This window comes from Rousettus aegyptiacus, unplaced genomic scaffold (genome assembly GCF_014176215.1).
Source record: "Rousettus aegyptiacus isolate mRouAeg1 unplaced genomic scaffold, mRouAeg1.p scaffold_m13_p_4, whole genome shotgun sequence".
Classification (NCBI taxonomy): Eukaryota; Metazoa; Chordata; class Mammalia; order Chiroptera; family Pteropodidae; genus Rousettus; species Rousettus aegyptiacus.
In genome coordinates, this window is record NW_023416307.1 from 122465975 (window position 1) to 122484702 (window position 18728).

The 18728-nt window shown below is 34.6% G+C and overlaps 1 protein-coding gene across 7 annotated transcripts in view; it reads right to left on the reverse strand.

The window, feature by feature from the left end:
- Positions 1–18728, reverse strand: part of TMCC1 (transmembrane and coiled-coil domain family 1) — a 178285-nt gene that overhangs the window by 40080 nt on the left and 119477 nt on the right. Inside the window, exon 1 of one of the 7 annotated variants that reach the window (XM_036219697.1) lies at positions 137–3934. The exons of the other annotated variants lie outside the window; for them this stretch is intronic. Coding sequence (XP_036075590.1) covers positions 137–199 — 63 coding nt within the window. The 5' untranslated portion in view covers positions 200–3934. Of the gene's footprint in view, positions 1–136; positions 3935–18728 lie in introns of those variants that run through there. 7 annotated transcript variants of the gene reach the window in all.

Sequence of the window (18728 nt, forward strand, 5' to 3'; positions counted from 1 at the left end):
GCATAGTCTGTCACTGCTGCACATACTTGGTTTCCGAGAATAACACTGTAAATGAGGACAGCTACCACTGGGAATGCATTGCCCCACCAAAGAGCCAGTCGAAATGAAGCTTCTAGTGCATCCCTGGGCTTCTCACCTTCACAGCCTCAGAGAAGGGCCTTTCACAAAACAGGCAGGTACAGCCGCACCACATCAACATCCCCGCATAGCCTATCTTCCGCAGTGCCCACCTCAGCCTACGTACAGTTCCGGTTCTGCCTCCTGCATCAACTCTCAGAGCTTTCTACATCTGGGAGCCTGGGAGGACTCTGCTGAATAAACAGAAAGCTTCTGCCAAATAAGCATGCGTGCGTGTGTGCCTGTGTGCCTGTGTGCCTGTGTGCGTGTGTGTTTCGCTAGAGCTGCTAATGCAAATGAAGTTTGAGAATGGAGATCACAGACAGTATCTGCCTCTTTTCTCGAGCTGTGAGCATCTTTTATAAAAGACAAAAGCATCAAACTGGTTGAACTTAAAGCTACAGGGCATTAATTCAACATTCACATATGTCTTCTAACTTAAAACCAGGTAAGGTTTAGAGAATATCTTAAAGAAGATTAAAAGCATTCTAAATAAAGTAACACTGTTTAAGTAGTTTGGTTCAAAGAAAAACAATCTATTCATGGTTTGATTAAAAAAAAAAAAAAAAAAAAACTAAAAGATTGCCAGAACAGATTTCCATGCTTTCCTAATGTTTCTTTATTTTTCACTTTAAGTTCGCAAAATCATTTAAATGAAAATGAAGCAAAGAAAAAGAAAAAGAAAATTGAGCATGAGATCCTAGTCTTATTCACTATGGACAAAGAGAAAAAGTGCTTCTGAACGAAAGGCACTGAAGCCATCTGAAGTTTATGCAATGGATTAAAAGACCACAAATGTAAGCCCAGGTTCAGTCTCTGTACCATTATATACTATTTAGTAAATACTCATAATACTTCATGAAGGAACAGAACATCATAAAGATACTATTCCTGCCTGGAAAATGTCACTTTGGGATTCAGGCAAGCTATCAGATCTGAGTTTTGCTTCTTACTTGTAAAGGCAGTTTTGGGGAATGAACAAAGGAAGAATTTTAATGATTATAAAGTACAGTGTAGCCTGTACAATGTATAATATCTAGTAACATTTCTCAGGTCAATATGCAGAAATGAATCAGAAAATGAAGAAAGTTTGGTACAGTGCTGTATAGTTCTTTCTATGAGCCTAAAGCTGTGATAATTTCTGTTCTATTTAAGTATAGGGCTGGAAGCTCTAGCCAGCACAGTACTGAGAGGTCAAAGAAGATCTTTCCAAACAGCATTCACCAAGTTCATGTAACATTCTTTCATTTAAACCAGATAAAGCCCTCTGAATGGAATCCAAAGCACCTTGAATAAATTTGAAGAAAATTCTGAGTTGAAACCATGGCTCCAGAAAATCTTCTTCCATTTCTAGAGGCACAGAACTCTGACCTTAACTCTCTAAACAAATTAATAAAAAATTTTGACTTAATAGAAGTTTCATCTTTGCTTAAAAGTTAGGTTGTAAGATTTCAAGAGAGTAAACATATTTCAAAAACCCAATCCTGTATCACTAACATCAAGACTAGCTAATGCTTATTTCTGGTTATAAGCATTTTTAATATCTTATTTTAAGATGATCATATTCAGTGTAGAAAACTTTGAAAACATGCAAACCTATAAAAGCGAAAATTATTTATAATCTCCCTGCTGAGAGAAAACCAAACCAGTCACTGTTATGAGGCTTTTATTCTCTTTCCCTACTGCTGAGACCAGTGAAGCATGTGTTGAGACAAAGTTCCATATGATCAAAACTGCCCTGATTGGATGAGTTACCATATGGAAGGCAGCAGCCCTGAAGAACTGCCTGGGTCTAAAGCAGACCCTGTGTGTGAAAAGTGTTCATGATTTTACCTTAAAAATTATTCTTAAACAGTTTTTGAGGTTCCACGGAGATGCCAATGGATTTTCCTGAGTTTCTAGAGAAGTGCCCCTCATTGGCTGCATTAGCCTGGGCTCCCAAAGTAAACCTCACATGGCAATAGAGCATCAATTTTGCTGTTTTTCTGATTTTCTCAAAAAATATATTTCTCTTGCTTATTGTGTTCTTGTTTCTGATTTATGCACAGTTGATAAGTTACTCCTTACTAATTGCAGCACTGAGAATTTGATTTTTACTGTTGACCATCTGTTGAAGAACAATAAATATCTATTTTCTGATGGATGAGAAACCAAAAGAGAATCACATTAAGGAACAACAGTTGGCCTTATCTTTGGAGCTGATGATGCCTGTAAGAAGCTCCCCCAGGAAAACTGACCTGACACCTGATTTACAGGGTCCCTGGCTTACCAGTGGCAAGAAAGGTCATTTACTTCCTGGTGAGCTTTAGCAAATGTTGGAGACTTGAACATAAGATTAACTCACCCAAATTTATCAATACTGCAGGTGAAATCTAGTGAGAGAGTTTCTTAGGTGTGGTTTCCTAACCTTGGAATAGTAAATAAAAAATGCTTAAATTAAAGTCCAATCTACAATTCTTTATGAAAACATCCACACAAGAAGTTAATCTTATAGCCTTACTAGTTGCTTAAAACTGTATGGCTCTGGATTTGAAAAGAAAATTTAAGGATGACTGTATGATTAATTAGTACTCTTATTAAACTTATATAAACAATCAGGTCAAATCTGATGAGACCAATCATTTTGTAATCAAGAATAATCTTTGGAAATTATTTATGATCACTAAGAGGATGGGAGATTGTTTGCAAAAAGTGTATTGGATTCTCTGGGATTATTTGGAAATTACCTTCTGGACGGTGCTGGTGATACAATATAAATAAATTTTGTCTGGTAGAACATTCAAGTGTCCTTAAGTCCAATTCTCATTTGGACTGATTTAAACATCTTACTGGTTCCTAATAACTGGTTAATTAGTGAATTAAGTAAAATCTTTGACACATGTTCATTTTGTATGAGAGTCATAATTTCACCTTTAAAAATAACCTTTACCATTTGTATGCTTACCTTTTATTTCTCAAAGCATCTAATTAAAAAGCAATTGTGTAGTTGGAATTCACCAGCTATAATAGCCTTCTGCCTATTTTTAAAAGGCTCTTAGAAAGGAACTGAGAACTATTTTTATGTTGTTAGAGTTGTAAAGTACAAAAACAACAAAAAGACTATGTAACTGACAGCATATGTGGCCCTTAATGTCTAAAATATTTATTTTCTGGCCATTTACACACAAGAAAAACATTTGTTTCAAAGTTATAGCGTCTCAACTGGCATTGATAATCTTAATATGAGTGATTGACCTGACAGTATAGAAAAGATTGAGGATTAAGTCAGCATTTTAGAAGCAAAGTCAAGGTAGGAACCAAACCGGAAAAATAGGCTCCTCATTAAGAAGCTACCCAGAGATGTATCCTGGGTAGCTTGATACATGAAAAGTTTCCTTTAAAAAATATATAAAAGCATTTAGGTGTTACTTTATTAAGGAACTGTTCAATAATAATTTTTCATTCAGTATTTTCCAGTCTCCTCAACACTTATTAAAGTTTACTGAATATGTCCTTGGACAGAAACAAAACTGAAGACAAATTTCAAGAGAATCTAATTTATAAAATAAATCTACATATTGCTGGATAAATGCAACATAATCTGGACAATAACACAAAAAATGACCTACTAAACCAGAATTATCTTTGGTGAGAAAATATTTTTCCCCTCGATAATACAAACCTATAATATTATCTTTATTTTGTTCAACACTGTTGACTATCAGGGATGTTGAAAATTTCTTAAGAAAATAATTCTATCCTTCCAAAATTCCTGAGGAAAGATGTCTTTTAAAAACCTACTTACTGATGAAATACTGCCACTTGTGACAATATGGATGGACCTGAGATAATCATGCTAAACGAAATAAACCAGACAGAAAAAGTTGAAAACTACATGATATCGCTTGGGATATAAACCTAAAAGCAACAAACAAACAGGATAAACAGAGACTCATGGACATGGACAATAAACTAGTGGTTACCAGAGGGTAGAGGGGGTAGGGGGGAATAGATGGGGTAAAAGGGGTCAAATATATGGTGACAGAAAGAAATCTAACTATGGGTGGTGAACACATAATGTAGTTTGTGTGTGTGTGTGTGTGTGTGTGTGTGTGTGTGCACGCGCGCGCGCACTTACTGTTGAATCGCACAACTGAAATTTAATGGATTTCATTAACCAATGTTACTATATATAAAAAAAAAAGCCCTATTTACTAACATAGAAAAGCAGAGAAGATAATAAATCCTATGCAGTCTTCATCCAGCCTCAATTATTAACTCATAGCCTGTGTTCCTCACTCCTCTGCCTTGCAATTATTTGGAAGCAAATCCCAGACAAAAGATGTTCTCTATAAAGACCACGGCTAGTTCCAGAGGCTTTCCCATGTTATTAAAGACTATCTCTTAGCTGTCAGACTTCATGAATACTATTTTATTTTTTGGATAAAATGCCTAATGCTCTCCTTTCTCTTTCACCCTTTATTATATTCATAAAGGACCACTGGGGAAAAATGTCCAAAGACCACAGAACTTGTTCTGTTCCTACAGACTGACTTTGATTCGATGCCTGATAACTGATCTTGATTCGATGCCTGATAACAAGTTTTTCCTAAAGTGGCAAAAGATGGGAAAAGTAAAGCTGAGTAAAGGAAAACAAAAACAAAAAACAAAAAAAACCAAACTCTAACAAATCAATTCTATCCATAGTCCTAGAAGGCAGAAAACAGACTTTCAAAGAAGGCACTAAAGTTAAAATGTGTCACATCAGTTGGCTGGACATTCTCAAGGAGTCTCTTCTCCTGCCCTCCACCACCTGGCAACCAGTTCAACTAAAAAGTCCCTAACTACATTAAGCTCCCACTGGGATTCAGTAAGAGGTAGGTTTTAACTTCGGCAGCTCTCTTTATGCATAAACAAATCCCCATAATCAGCTAGTGGGTGTTAAAGCAAAAAAAAAAAAAAAAAAAAAAAAAAAGACAAAGCAAGGAATTGGAAAGAGTTTTAAAATTTTTTGAGATTAGTATGGTCATATGAACTTCTAAATAAGACAAGTACTTTCTTTTACTGCTTAGAACCAATTAAATCAGAAAGGAGAGCAACACAGACTTTTGCTTTAGCGCAAAATATCAGAATTGAGGTTTTAGGAAGGAAGAATATAGGCACTGACCTTCCTTAGAAACTAGCTAAATTTAACCTGTCCTGCTATCAAAGACACTTACCTGAAAAAGTATAATGAGCAGTAAAGGTTGCTTATTTAGGTTTTGCCTACCTCTAAGGAATCACATACCACAATGTCATCTACCGACTAAGAAACTCAAATTTGCTGCAAGGAGCTGCTTTACAACCATACAAGCCATGATGGGAATATCACTCCCTTACTCAAGGAAGGTCCAAGTAAATCCCAAATACTGCCTACAAAGCAGAATCATACAAAATTTATTTTGTAAAATGAAATGACATAATAAAACAGTCTTTTTGATATCATTAGATAGAGTATAGAATAGTGGTCTATAACCGCAGGTCCACAAAGGGGTCAACTTGTTTTCAGGATTTCCAAAGGCCCAATGGAAATTATACATTCCTCCATAATAAAGTTGTATAGTCAGATCAAAATGACAAATATTTAATTTTGTCTGGAATTATAATTACTCCAGGTGGTATCACTTATATTAGTACTGTTCAGAAATGCTAACTGGCTCTTAGTCCAGAATTACTTATTTTTTTTAAAAAAAGAAAATACACGCTGTTTGTAAACAAACTTTTCCAAATAGGCTCACGAGGAAATTGAGTTTTTGGTAGAACAGGTTGATTTAAATTTTATTTCCTAAGTGAGGTCACACCTTCAATGTTAAACACACACACACACACACACACACACACACACACACACACTCAAATTTCAAAAATATAAAGTAAATGATTAGAATATGCCCAAGCATAATCTATGTCTGGAAAATTACTACCTGGAAGTAATAGATAGGTAATGTTACACAGTATTTTAGAAAATGCTATTCAGTAGAGTGACTATGTCAGACCTATATAATCCATCTCTTGAAAAGCCTTACTTAATTAATATCTATTTATAACTTCCAAATCCCAGGTGAACAACAGACCACACTGGCTGCTCTCAGGAATAAAAAATAAACACCATTTTCCACATCCCAGAATATATGAAAATTGGTAAAATGAAGAAAAAGTGGTATTCAATGGGTCCATGTGAGAAGAACAGGATTGATCTCAATTTATTCTTTCCAAAGTATTACCAGCCATAGATGGTTTGGGGGTAGAGGTGGGGTGGGGGGAGGGAACAGACAAATACAAAGCTATTACAGTTGAAAATAATCTGGCTTCACTATTCTTTTCTTATTTAATTTTCCACTAAATTGCATAGAGCCCTAGTGGTTCCAAACATTCTTTAAGAATAGCCATATGACTTCAAATAGATACAACCAAGAAAGGGTAGAAAGTAAGGTAAAGACTGATACTATAGGTATTACTTGGCCTCTTATGGAAATTTAACTCTTTCCAAACTTCTTTGTTATAAAAACAAACATAAGGCCAGTTTCTCATTCCTTTACCCTTTCTCTTGAGATACGATCATATTACAGTATTCTATTGTTTCACATCATTAAGCTTAGATAACAGCCCATATTTCATTAGCAAGATGGGGCTGGAAGGCTGCTAGTCTGCTGAGGAGATAGAACTGAGTCCTTGTTTTGCCACCCATCAGTCATGAGACTTACGTGCTTTAGGGAGCTTAAAATGAATCAAGGTTTAGTACCTAAGAAATTAGACTGGAGCTTGAAGAGCTGAGGTTGGAGGTGAAAAACTAGAGGAAAAGGTTGGGTGGGCTGATAAGTTCCTGGACATTTGATTTTATAATTTAAGAGTTTTCACAAAACATGATTCATTCTTTAAATACATGTAAATCTTCTTTCTTGATTTTACTTGTCAAAATCCAGTAATAGATGCCATCATGTTCACTGGCCTTATTTCCTTAGGCTCAATCAATTTAAACTACTTAAAAATATTTTCAGGAAACTTGCCGGATATATTCTGACAAAATTATTTTTATGTTCTTATGACTTGATAAAAATTAACTTAAAAAACATTTTAAAGGTAAAACTGAGATGACAGAATTTGTAGACCATTAAGCTAGGGAGTTGGAAAGACAAAGTCCTAATTAAAATTTCTTATAACTTAGTGCTTTATCTTGCACATTAAAGGTAGAAGTTTAGTAAGACAAATTTGTCCACGATCAATTGATAACAAATGTTCTTTCAGTGTCTCTTTGTAAACAAAATTGATATGGGGACACTGTTAGGCATTTCATTTATTCCTTTCAATCACTAGAAACTGTTTTCTCTCAGGGTGTTTTATGTTATGATTACATAACAATATTTTTGGTATAAGATTAATAATGCTTCCTTTTTAGAATTTTAATTTAAAAAAGTGATTAAGACATCCTAGTTTTTAAAATGTATTGCAATGTAAGAGCTTTGTCTGATATAGGTTAAGATTCCAAAAAGCAGACTTTTTTTGATGTACTATCTAAATCACTTTGTTAAGAATCAGAGATTTACTAAAGAACCTAGCAAATGAAACAGCATTTAAATTTAGCTCCTCTGTTTCCTTTCTCTTTCACTGAAAATGGTGTTAAGAATAGTTGCCCTTACAAAGGAAAAAATGAACAAAGGTGACTACATCAAACTAGAAAGTTTTACACAGCAAAGGAAACCATCAATAAAACAAAAAGACAATCTACTAAATGGGAAAATATATTCACCAATGATATATCATATCAGATAAGGAGTTAATATCCAAAATATATATGGAACTCATACAACTTAACATCCCCCCCCCCCCCAAAAAAAAACCCAAATAACTTTAAAGGTGATTTTCTCTATTCAGGTCATCTGCCCAATTAAAAAATGGGCAGATGACCTGAATAGACATTTCTCCAAAGAGGACATACAGATGGGCCAAAAGACATATGAAAAGATGCTTGATGTCACTAATCATCAGAGAAATGCAAATTAAAACCACCACGAGATATTATCTCACACCTATCAGAATGGCCATCATCAATAAATCAACAAACGATAAGTGTTGGTGAGTATGTAGAGAAAAGGGAACCCTCATGCACTGTTGGGATTGTAAACTGGTGCAGCCACTATGGAAAACAGCATGGAGGTTCCTCAAAAAATTCAAAATAGAACTACTTTATGACCTATAAATTTCACTTCTGGTATTTATCCAAAGAAATCTAAAAACACTAATTCAAAAAGGTATGTGTATCTCTATATTCACTGCAGCATTACTTACAATAGCCAAAATATGGAAGCAACCTAAGTATTCATCAATAGACAACAGGCTAACGAAAATGTGGTACATACACACCATGGAATATTAGCCATAAAAAACAATGAAATCTTACCATTTGCAACAACATGGAAGGACATAGAGGGTATTATGCTAAGTGAAAACAAGTCAAACAGAGAAAGATAAATACCATATGATTTCACTTATGTGGAATCTAAAAAACAAAATAAATGAACAAACAAAACAAACAGATTCAAAGATACAGAGAATAAACTAAGAGTTGCTGAGGAGAGATGAATGGGGGCTGGGTGAAAAAGATAAAGGGATTAAGAAGCACAAATTGGCAGTTAAAAAACAGTCATGGGGATATAAAGTACAGCATAGGGAAGATAGTCAATAATACTGTAATAACTATGTATGGTGCCAGGGAGGTACTAGACATATTGGGGAGATCATTCTGTAACTTATATAAATGTCTAACCACTATGCTGCACACCTCAAACTAATACAATCCTGAATGTCAACTGTAATTGAAAAATAAAATAACAAACATAAACATGTACTGCTGAAACACATAATGTTATGACTTCTGCTTTTCAACTGTATGGATCAAAATTAAATTTTTTTTCCCAGCCGCTTGACATCTTTCAACTCTGAAAAAGCATGGCAATGTCTTTAGCCAAGGAATTAACGAAAAGATTGAACAGAAGAGAAGGTATTTTACAACAAATCATCAGAAACCTTGTTCCAAGCTGATCCTTATCTGAGTTAGTACTCTTTTCATTCATTCATTCACTTATTCATTCATTCACTTGGTTATGAATAATCAGTTATAATTCCCACCCCCAGATACAATGAAAAACTGTTAAATGCACTGCTGAAATCTAGGTACCATATATCTTTCAGAGTACTTCTCATCTACTAGTATAATAACCCTAATAAAAAAGGAAATGAGTTTAGTCATGGATAACTTAAATTCAGAAAATCTGTTTAATACTTCAGTAATTAGGACTTATTTTATAAAGTATTTATTTATGTACTCCTAACACCACTAATCTTTAAAGGTAACAATTTAGTGCTAAGGAGACTGAAAATGTGTCTATTTTCCAAAGAATTAACAGTACCTAGAAAATACTTTTCTACACCTAATTTTAACATTAATAAAAAACTGAACTTAAGCACAAGTTTTATCTTGACAGTGTTTTAGAAACTTTAGATCAAGTAAATGTCAAAAGTACACATACACCATATAGTAACAGCTACTTCACTGGACATTTACTGATTTTCAAATTCCAATTTATTAATTCGTAGGCCATAGAGATTAATCTCATGTAAATTAAATTAAGATATTGCTACTCTCACTTATGGCAGATTTTTTTTTTTTTTGCAAAATAATATGTATATTCAAGATTCACATATAGGATAATATTATATTTAGTAATATCACATTGAACTTAAAAATAGCTAAAGTAATTTGAGAATGAATGCTTTCAAAAATAAATAATCACCTAACCATCCCAAAAAACAAAAAAACAATCTGAGATGTCCAAAATTAAAATTATACTTTTTGGAGAGTGAGAGAAAGAGAAAAGTTAGTCTATTAATAGCTGTGGACTAGCTCCAACCAAAGACTGCTTACATTCCTGTCTATCTGTTGGAGTTTAGGATTAATTTCCAAGTGGCTATTTCCTCTATTATCCAAAAGAGAGAACAGCCAGGTGCCATAGAACGTCGGCAGTCTCTGCTTTTTATTTACACATGAACTTTCCAACCCGCTGCCCAGAGCTAATCTACTGGAGTGGACACTTCTGCCTTGGGGACTTTGATGTCTGATGGGCTAATCCCAGAACTACCCCCCCCCTTTACCTTCTCCCATCCCCTTTGTCTATAGCTAATGTAAATTCTTTCAGAAAGGCTCACATCTTTCTCTCCCCTGATTTATAAAAATGCTTGCAAAACTCCAGGACAATGGACATGTCTTTCCTACCCAGCCATGCTGCTCTGGCAGTTTAGACTCCAGGTCCCAAGCTCGGCCCTTTTAATTAATTAATTAATTTATTTTTGCTAGCAATGGCCTAATAAATCTTTTGTTTTAAAAAGACTTTCAGTTGTGTAAGTTATAAATTTTTTGTTTAATATATCCTACCCAGAGTTAGAAGAGTCTAAACCCAGATTTTCCTACACACTAGTAGTTCCAGTTTAAGTAAGATAAAATCACTCATTTACCTTCTTGAGGTAGTTTGTAACTGACTTACAATTAGTTAAGAAATTGCTTTTCAAATCTAATAACTGACTAGAAACAGAGTATATGCAACATTTGAGACTCAAATCTCTGTCCATTTCTGAGAGCTTTAGGAAAACATAATTTATTTTATTCTTATTACTATTTTTTAAAATATAGACTTTATTTTTGGAGCAGTTTTAGGTTCGCAGCAAAACTGAGCAGAAAATAGAGTTCATGTTACTCCCTGTCCCACCACATGCAGTCTCTGCCACTACCGGCATCCCCACCAGCCTGGTACATTTGTTATCACTGATTAATCAACACTGACACATCATTATTAGCAAAGTCTATAGGTTATATTAGCATTTACTCTACAGTTTTGACAAATGTATGATGACATGTATCTGCTTTTATAGTATCTATTGTAGTGAGTAGATTCACTGCTCTGAAAATCCTCTGTGCTCCATCCATTCATGTAGAAAAAGATGGGGAACTTGGCGGGAATGCAAAGAAGAGCCATAGGCTAGTAACAGGTTAGCACATAGTAGGTTCTCAATAAACATATGTTGGATGAACAAGCTGGGCTTAAACTAAAGAGTAAGGAATTTGAGTGTGACAAAGAAATTCCCTACTGGGATTGTTATGAACCTCTGGAATTGATCACAAAATCTGATTACTTCTGGAGAAAATCAGGTCTCTGAAGGTGGGCTCAAGTCAACACATATTTCTTGGGTGCTACAAGTGGATGGTATTCAGAAGTGAATAACAGTTCCTTACATTTTATCCAATCTAGGAGGACAGCAAATGTATAGTTAGCCATGGGAATAGAGGGAGGCAGCTTTCAGAAGTGAATAAATATTGGAGTATGCATAGCAGCAATTCCTCATGCTGCATGAGACTTTTCAAGAGAGAAATGCACATGTTCTGTTCCAAACCTTCTAAATCAGATATCTAAGGGTGACTCTGGAATCTGCTTTAAAAAATTTTTTTTCAATTACAGCTGACATTCAATATTATATTAGTTTTAGATATATAGCATAGTGGTTAAACATGTATATATCTTATAAAGTGACCCTCTTGGACAATGTATTTTATTTTTAAAAAACCAATCTATACATGTCTGTACATATATATTCATGTACATGATAGTCACCTGAGCCTTTTCAAATTTAAAGATCTTGAGAAGTGATCTTGTGAAATAGCCTTATTTTGTAGGTGAGAAATAAAAGAAAGCTCTGGCATGTTAACTGAAACCCCCAAGTTTTATTTAGTTGTGGTAGGGCTGAGATGATAAACCAGGTCTCCTGAACCTCAGTCTCTTGAGCCTCAGTCTCTCACGCCTCAGTCTCTTGCTAATATTCTTTCTAGAGCCAACAGGGGCCATAGTGGCAACAGAATCTACAGCCCTTGCCTCCAAGGTGAAAATGTTTACTCTGAGAAGTCGAAACCACAACCATCTGGTAAGTGAGAACCAATGACATTTTTGCTTTCTCTAATCCCACTTTCATGCACCAAATGAAGTAATTAAATGAGTGTAGTTCTTTAGATCTTGCTCATTGTTTGAGGTATAAACAGCTGCTCTCCAGATATTCTACATTTGGCCTTCCTCTCTATTTCTCCTTATCCAACTCCAAAACTCAGAGGTAATCTGGCATATAATTAATTCAGTAGAGAATAACACTGTGCCAAATGATGCAAGCAATTTATCAAAGCTTGTACTGCGGTAAACATTAAGATAAACAGGCAAAAATTGGATTGTTTCATAAAATAACCTCTATTTAATAAAACATGTATGATAAATGTAAATGCAATGATATACAATGTAAAAGCAACATTAGTTTAAGAAGAAATATATAATAAAAATTCCATCTTCCTCTGCTACTGTCTTAAATTTTGTGACCTGGTTGGCAGATCTGTTCTTCAAAATGAAAATGGAGCTCTTAGAAATTTAAAAAATTATCTGAAGATGTGGAATTATGGTAAACTTCCTCTATACTACTCACTCTCCCATTTCATTCTCACATCCGTGTAGTCTTTACTTCTTAAAAAGATTTGTTTTTATATTAACAGCTTCCTATTGTTGCCCATTCTGTTCCTAATAGCTCTTTTGTGAGAATCATCTTTGAGTATTACATCTTTCATTCTGAATGCCTCATCTCCAGTGACAGTGATTAACAGAATAAATGAAAAGCCCTTATTTCTAAGAAACCTAAAAATATTCCTGAGAATCCACCTGATAACCATAAAACAGTATAATATGGGATCCAGCTCCTCAACAAGGAAGAAGGTTGCACCATCTTTTGAGGGAGAGGGGTATCAAAGATATTTAATGCTGAACTTCAATTGGGCATCAAAACGAATTCATCCCATTTTAAAAATAATAAATAATGCTATAATACACTTATATACATATCTTGGTGAACTTCTGTGAATATACTGATAATTTAAATTCGTAGCAGTATATTAGAGAGTGTATATGTTTTACACTTTGATAGAGATTACCAAATTGTTCTCTAGAAATCACAGCAATTTACACTTACTACTAACAGTGCAGACGAATGATGGTGCCAGCTCTAGGCATCAAATCTTTGTATTTTAATTTGTCTGAGAAGCAAAAATAAGATCTCATGTTAATTATCAATTGCATTCCTTTAATAATGGGTAAACTTGATCATTGTTTGATATGTAATTTGGCCAAACATATTTCTTTTTCTGTGAGCTAATTTGGACCTCCATAAAAATGTCTTCCCTAAACTTAGTCAGTGCATAATTAAAATTTTTCAAATTAGACAATATGCATGAGGAACCACTGGGGGAAAAAAATGTCAGTTTGAATTAGGCTTCTATGCTCCCCAGAAATGATTCTTTATAAACTTTTCCTCCCACATTTCCACTGAACATAACATACTTTCTTCCACCCACATATCAACCTAAACAGTTTATATACTCTGCTTATCCTTCCACCTCAAACAACAACTATACTTTTCATTAAAAACAAGTAAGAATTAAAGGACATATTCTAAACATATTTCCTGGACTTATAAATCTCAAATTTTCCTATATTGTCTGAAAAATAATGCTGAATTGTTCCCCAAACTCTTTTAAAATCAAAGAAAGGCACCTCAATGTATCTAAGGGAGGACTCCCTGTACTTTGAGTACTAAAGATGTACATGCAGTTCACACACACACACACATCCTTCCCCATCTCCCTCCCCCTTATATATGGGGGTTAAGACTATAAACATGAAGATGACAATTATAGTGACAGAGAAAGGAGTATTTCTGAGGCCGTCTTTTCTGCTTTTTTGACCTCTTTAGACTATATTTTGATGATAAAATGTTTTCCTTTCTACTTCTAACCCTGTCTTTAGTCTATCTTTTAACTCTCTCCTCTCCTCGCCCCCTCTTCAATATCCTCCTCTTCTTTGCCAATCATTTAATTGGTATCAGATTATTTATATTCCCCATTTACCAGCTGAATGTAATTTCCCTTCACTGAACTTCTAAACTGTTTAATTTTTGTTATACATTACTTTCTTATTTTATTTTTGGAAGTTTTTATATTTTCTAATATAGATCACAAGTACTTAAGCCAGAGATTGTGTCCTAAATATCCTTGAACTTTTTACAATACCTACCACAGTACTTGCAATTCAGTGGCCTGTCATTGCTTCATTCTTACATTAAATGAGCCCATATTTGTGAAGTGCTTTGAACAGTGCCTGCATATGTAAGTGCCACTTAAGTTTATTAAATAAAATAAACTAAAGAAATGGATCAATTTTTCCTCTCCACTGAATTTTTCCTCTCCTCTTCCTAGCAGTATGATTTTTCCCATCTCCCACCTTAAAGACACTTCTTTGACTTCATTTCTTCCACCAGTTACTTCCCCACTTCTCTGCTCCCTAGTGAAGTAAAACAAAAGTGGTCTAAAACTTACTGTCTCTAAATTTATTTTCCCATTCTCAAACCTACTCAACTGGCTTTTATCTTATTCTACCAAAAAGTTTTGTCAAGGTGACAAATCAACTCCACTTTACTAAATCCAAAGATGAGTTCTTAGTCTGCATCTTACCTGACTTTTCACCAGCATTTGACACAGCTGATGTTTCTCTCTTCCTATGAAGAGTTTCTATACTTGGCTTCCAGTTATCATCCTTTCTTGATTTCCTCCAACCCTCATTGGCTACTCTCTCCTCTTCCGCTTCTCAAACTGGAGTGTTCTGGACTCAGTCCCTTTTCCTTTTCTTACGCTCATTCTCACTCTTGATGACTTCATTTAGTCTCATGACTTTAAATACCACCTAATTGTGATGCCTCTTAGATTATACTTTTAGCTCAGATCGCTCTCCTAAATTCCAAACTCATATAGAAAATTGTCTATTTAACATTCCTGCTTAGATGTCTAGTAGACATCTCAAATTTAACTCTTGCTCTTTCTCATAGAAGCAGACTTCATGTGTCACCTAATGACAAATTCATTCTCCTAGCTGTTCAAGCTAAAATCGTTTCTCTTATACTTTACATTCAATCTACCAGAAAATCCTGTTCCCTCTATATGCAAAATACATCTAAAATCTAACCACTTCTCATTATCTGCACTTCTATTACTTTAGTCTGAGCCATGATCATATCTTGTCTGGATTACTACAATGGCCTCCTCACTAGTCTCCCTTGCCACTATATAATCTGTTCTCAATTCTACAACCAGAATGATCTTTTAAAAACCTAAGTCAAATCATGTCACTCCTCTGCTTAAATGAAGTCTCTTCATATGAATGAATGAATGAATGAATGAATGAAAGAAAGAAAGAAAAGAAAGAAAAAGAAAGAGAAAGAAAAGGAAAAGAGAAGAGAAGAGAAAGAAAAGAAAAGAAAAGAAAAGAAAAGGAAAAGAAAAGAAAAGAAAAGAAAAGAAAAGAAAAGAAAAGAAAAGAAAAGAAAAGAAAAGAGGAGCAGAGGGGAGGGGAGGAGAGGAGAGGGGAGAAAAAGAAAACAAAGAAGAGCCAGTATTTAAAAATGGCCTTCAAGGGCGTACCTGATCTGGCCCTCTGAGTGGTTAAGAGCTACATATTTATCGAATTTAGTATGTCCTTTCCTTTATAATATGACTTTCTTATTACTCCCATCAAGAAATGGTACCTATTTTTCTATTCCTTGAAACTGGGTTTGGACAAGTGAAACATTACCAAATGTCACAAAAGTAGAGACTTGAAAAGTGTGCATTGGGGCTTGCTCTCTCTCACACTTAGACCTCCAGAAGGTTTTGCATCTCAGTTAATGACAACTTCATCCTTACAGCTGTTCAGGCTAAAATCCTTATACCACACAAGGAAAGAACCTCAGCTAATAGCCAATACCAACAGCCAGACATGTAAGGAAGGCCATCTTAGACAATCCGGCCCGACCTGAGCCATCTAACTACAGTGCACCCCCTAGGCAAGACCAGCACAAAAACCACCCAGCTGAGCCCAGCTGACTCACAGAATTGAGAGCAAACAGAAGAGTTGGGTTAATTCACTAAATTTTAGGGTGCTTTGTTATATAGCAAAAGATAACTGAGGTACTCAATTATATCTTTGACACCCCAATTCCTACCACTCTTTCCTTTCTTATCCTTTCTCGTAGTCATAGCAACCTTTTCCTTATTCCTTGTATACATCAGGAACACTCTGTTCTTGCTGTACCCTCTACTGGGAACGCTCATTCCTCAGACAGTTGTATGGCTAACCTGCTAACCTGCTTTCAAGCCTTTCCTCAAATGTCTCTTTTAAAATGAGGCTTACACTTCCTATCCCATTAAAAATGGCAGTCTATCCCCAGCACTCTCAATCTCCCTTACTCAGTTTTGCCATTTTTATAGCCCATCCTCAATATATTCCAGTTTAATTAGGATTGTATTTGTTGCCATCTTCTTGAACATGAGCTGCATGACAGAGGATTTGTCTGTATTGTTCACTGATATCTCCCAAGCCCATCTCAAATTCTAAACTCTCATAGACTCAATAATTGTTTGTTCAATGAACAAAGGATTGGTTTATACCACCCTCCACTACAGAAAGAATATACTGGAACTGCAATTTAATCATTTTTGGTATTAATTAAAATAATCTGACAAATGTTTTAAGCTTTAAGTCAGAGTTCTTGACCTTTTTTTCCCCTCTAGTAGTCTTAAGGGATACAATATATTCACATGAGTCCGCTAATTTTAAAGAGGACATAAGGTATTTTGAGTACTGGGAGCAGGAAAATGCTAAAACTTGAAATAGTCTCCTTCTGGTGCAGTGTTGTATGTTTCTCATCAAATCACTATGCTAGCTATTTCTTTTGAATGGAACTCAATTAAAAAAAAATCCTACAATAACAAAATAATGTAGATAGACTTTTGTATTGTTCCCATGGGATTTAATCTATATATAACATGCTGAACACTATAGAATGATGAGATTTGGGTTAAGTAGCAGTTTGAAGGTTTAGATGTAAGGGAAGTTTTATTTTTTTCTTTTGAAAGTTCACTGTTTAATATAGTGACGGTCCAATGTAAATAACATTTGTTTAAAAGAAACAGCACCTACATATGACCAAGTGATTACACATGTATGCTCTAAATTGCCACTGTAAATTCTAGGCATTTGTACAGAAAACTCAGGCAACGTCAATATTGTGAAGGATTTGTCTGTATTACATATATGTCTTTTAGCATAAACATACAAATGTGTAGTGTTACAAGGTTATTAAGAAAGGAAAAAGAATTATTAATCTTTAGAACAGGTCAACATGTGGGGATCTTATAATCTTATGAATTAAAAAATATAGATATGTTCAACATTTATAAAATGGGTTCTATAACGTCCCAGTTTTCTAAAATTCTCCATTTATTTCCAAGAATCAGATACATTTTCCCCCTCTTGAGTATTCCTTCAAAATGTTTATTTTCCAGTTTAGAATGAACTCTTCACAAAGCATAGCAGTTTGATATATACAAATAATCATATTACAAATTCTAGATGCTAACTAAACATTTTAATTATTGTTTCAATGAGACTATTTTAGTTCATCAGATTTGATGACTAGTATCACTGAGAGAGACACGTGGGTAGGGAAGTAGGTAATCAGTTTAATCTACAATCATTTATTTACTCAGGAACTAAGTATATGTTTTTAGCAAACTTCTTCTTTTCACAAATTAATGCTATCAACAGAGAAAATAAAATCAACTCAAGAATATTTAAAGTATGGTTTACATTTCCCTCCTCCCTTGAGACTGTCAATAATGGAAACAAAGGAGTTAACTTCTGTTTTACCACTGGGTCTCCTCCACTCCCTGTCCTTTAGGGCTCTCTTAAGAATTCTTTTCTTCTGACTATCCCATTCAACCTAGGCTAGCATTCTTAATAGAATGAATAGGTAAGTAAACTGACCTTTTATAACCTCGGAATAAGAAGAACTATGCCAGGGTTTTAAAATCCAAGATATAGAACAAAAAAAAAAAAAAAAAAAAAACAGGAAAAAAAGGGTATAGATCACAGGCACAAAACTGTTAACAAAGCTGGCATTTAAATGATCAACTGTAAAGCATAAGAAATTTAATATTAAATTTCAGAGTGAAAAATGTTTGGATCTTAAATCCAATGCCTCAATGACAAACAATATTAATGTGCGTTAAGTGAAATTACAAAGAATCTGCTTTGCAGCATTATTTACAATAGCCAAGATATGGAGGCTAGGTGTCCATCAATGAATGAATTAATAAAAAAAGAAGTGGTACATATATACAATGGAATATTATTCAGCCATAAAAAAGGAAGAAAATCTTGGATGTGTAACAACATGGATGGACCTAGAGGGTATTGTGCTGAATGGAGTTAAGTCAAACAGAGAAAGACAAATGCTATATGATTTCACTTACATGTGGAATCTAAAGAACAAAATAAACAAAACAGAAACAAACTCGCAGATACAGAAAACATTTTGATGGCTACCAGATGGGAGAGAGGTTGGGAGAGTAGGTGAAAAAGAGGAAGGGATTAAGAAGTACAAATTGGCAGTTAAAAAATGGTTATGGAATGCAAAGTACAGCATAG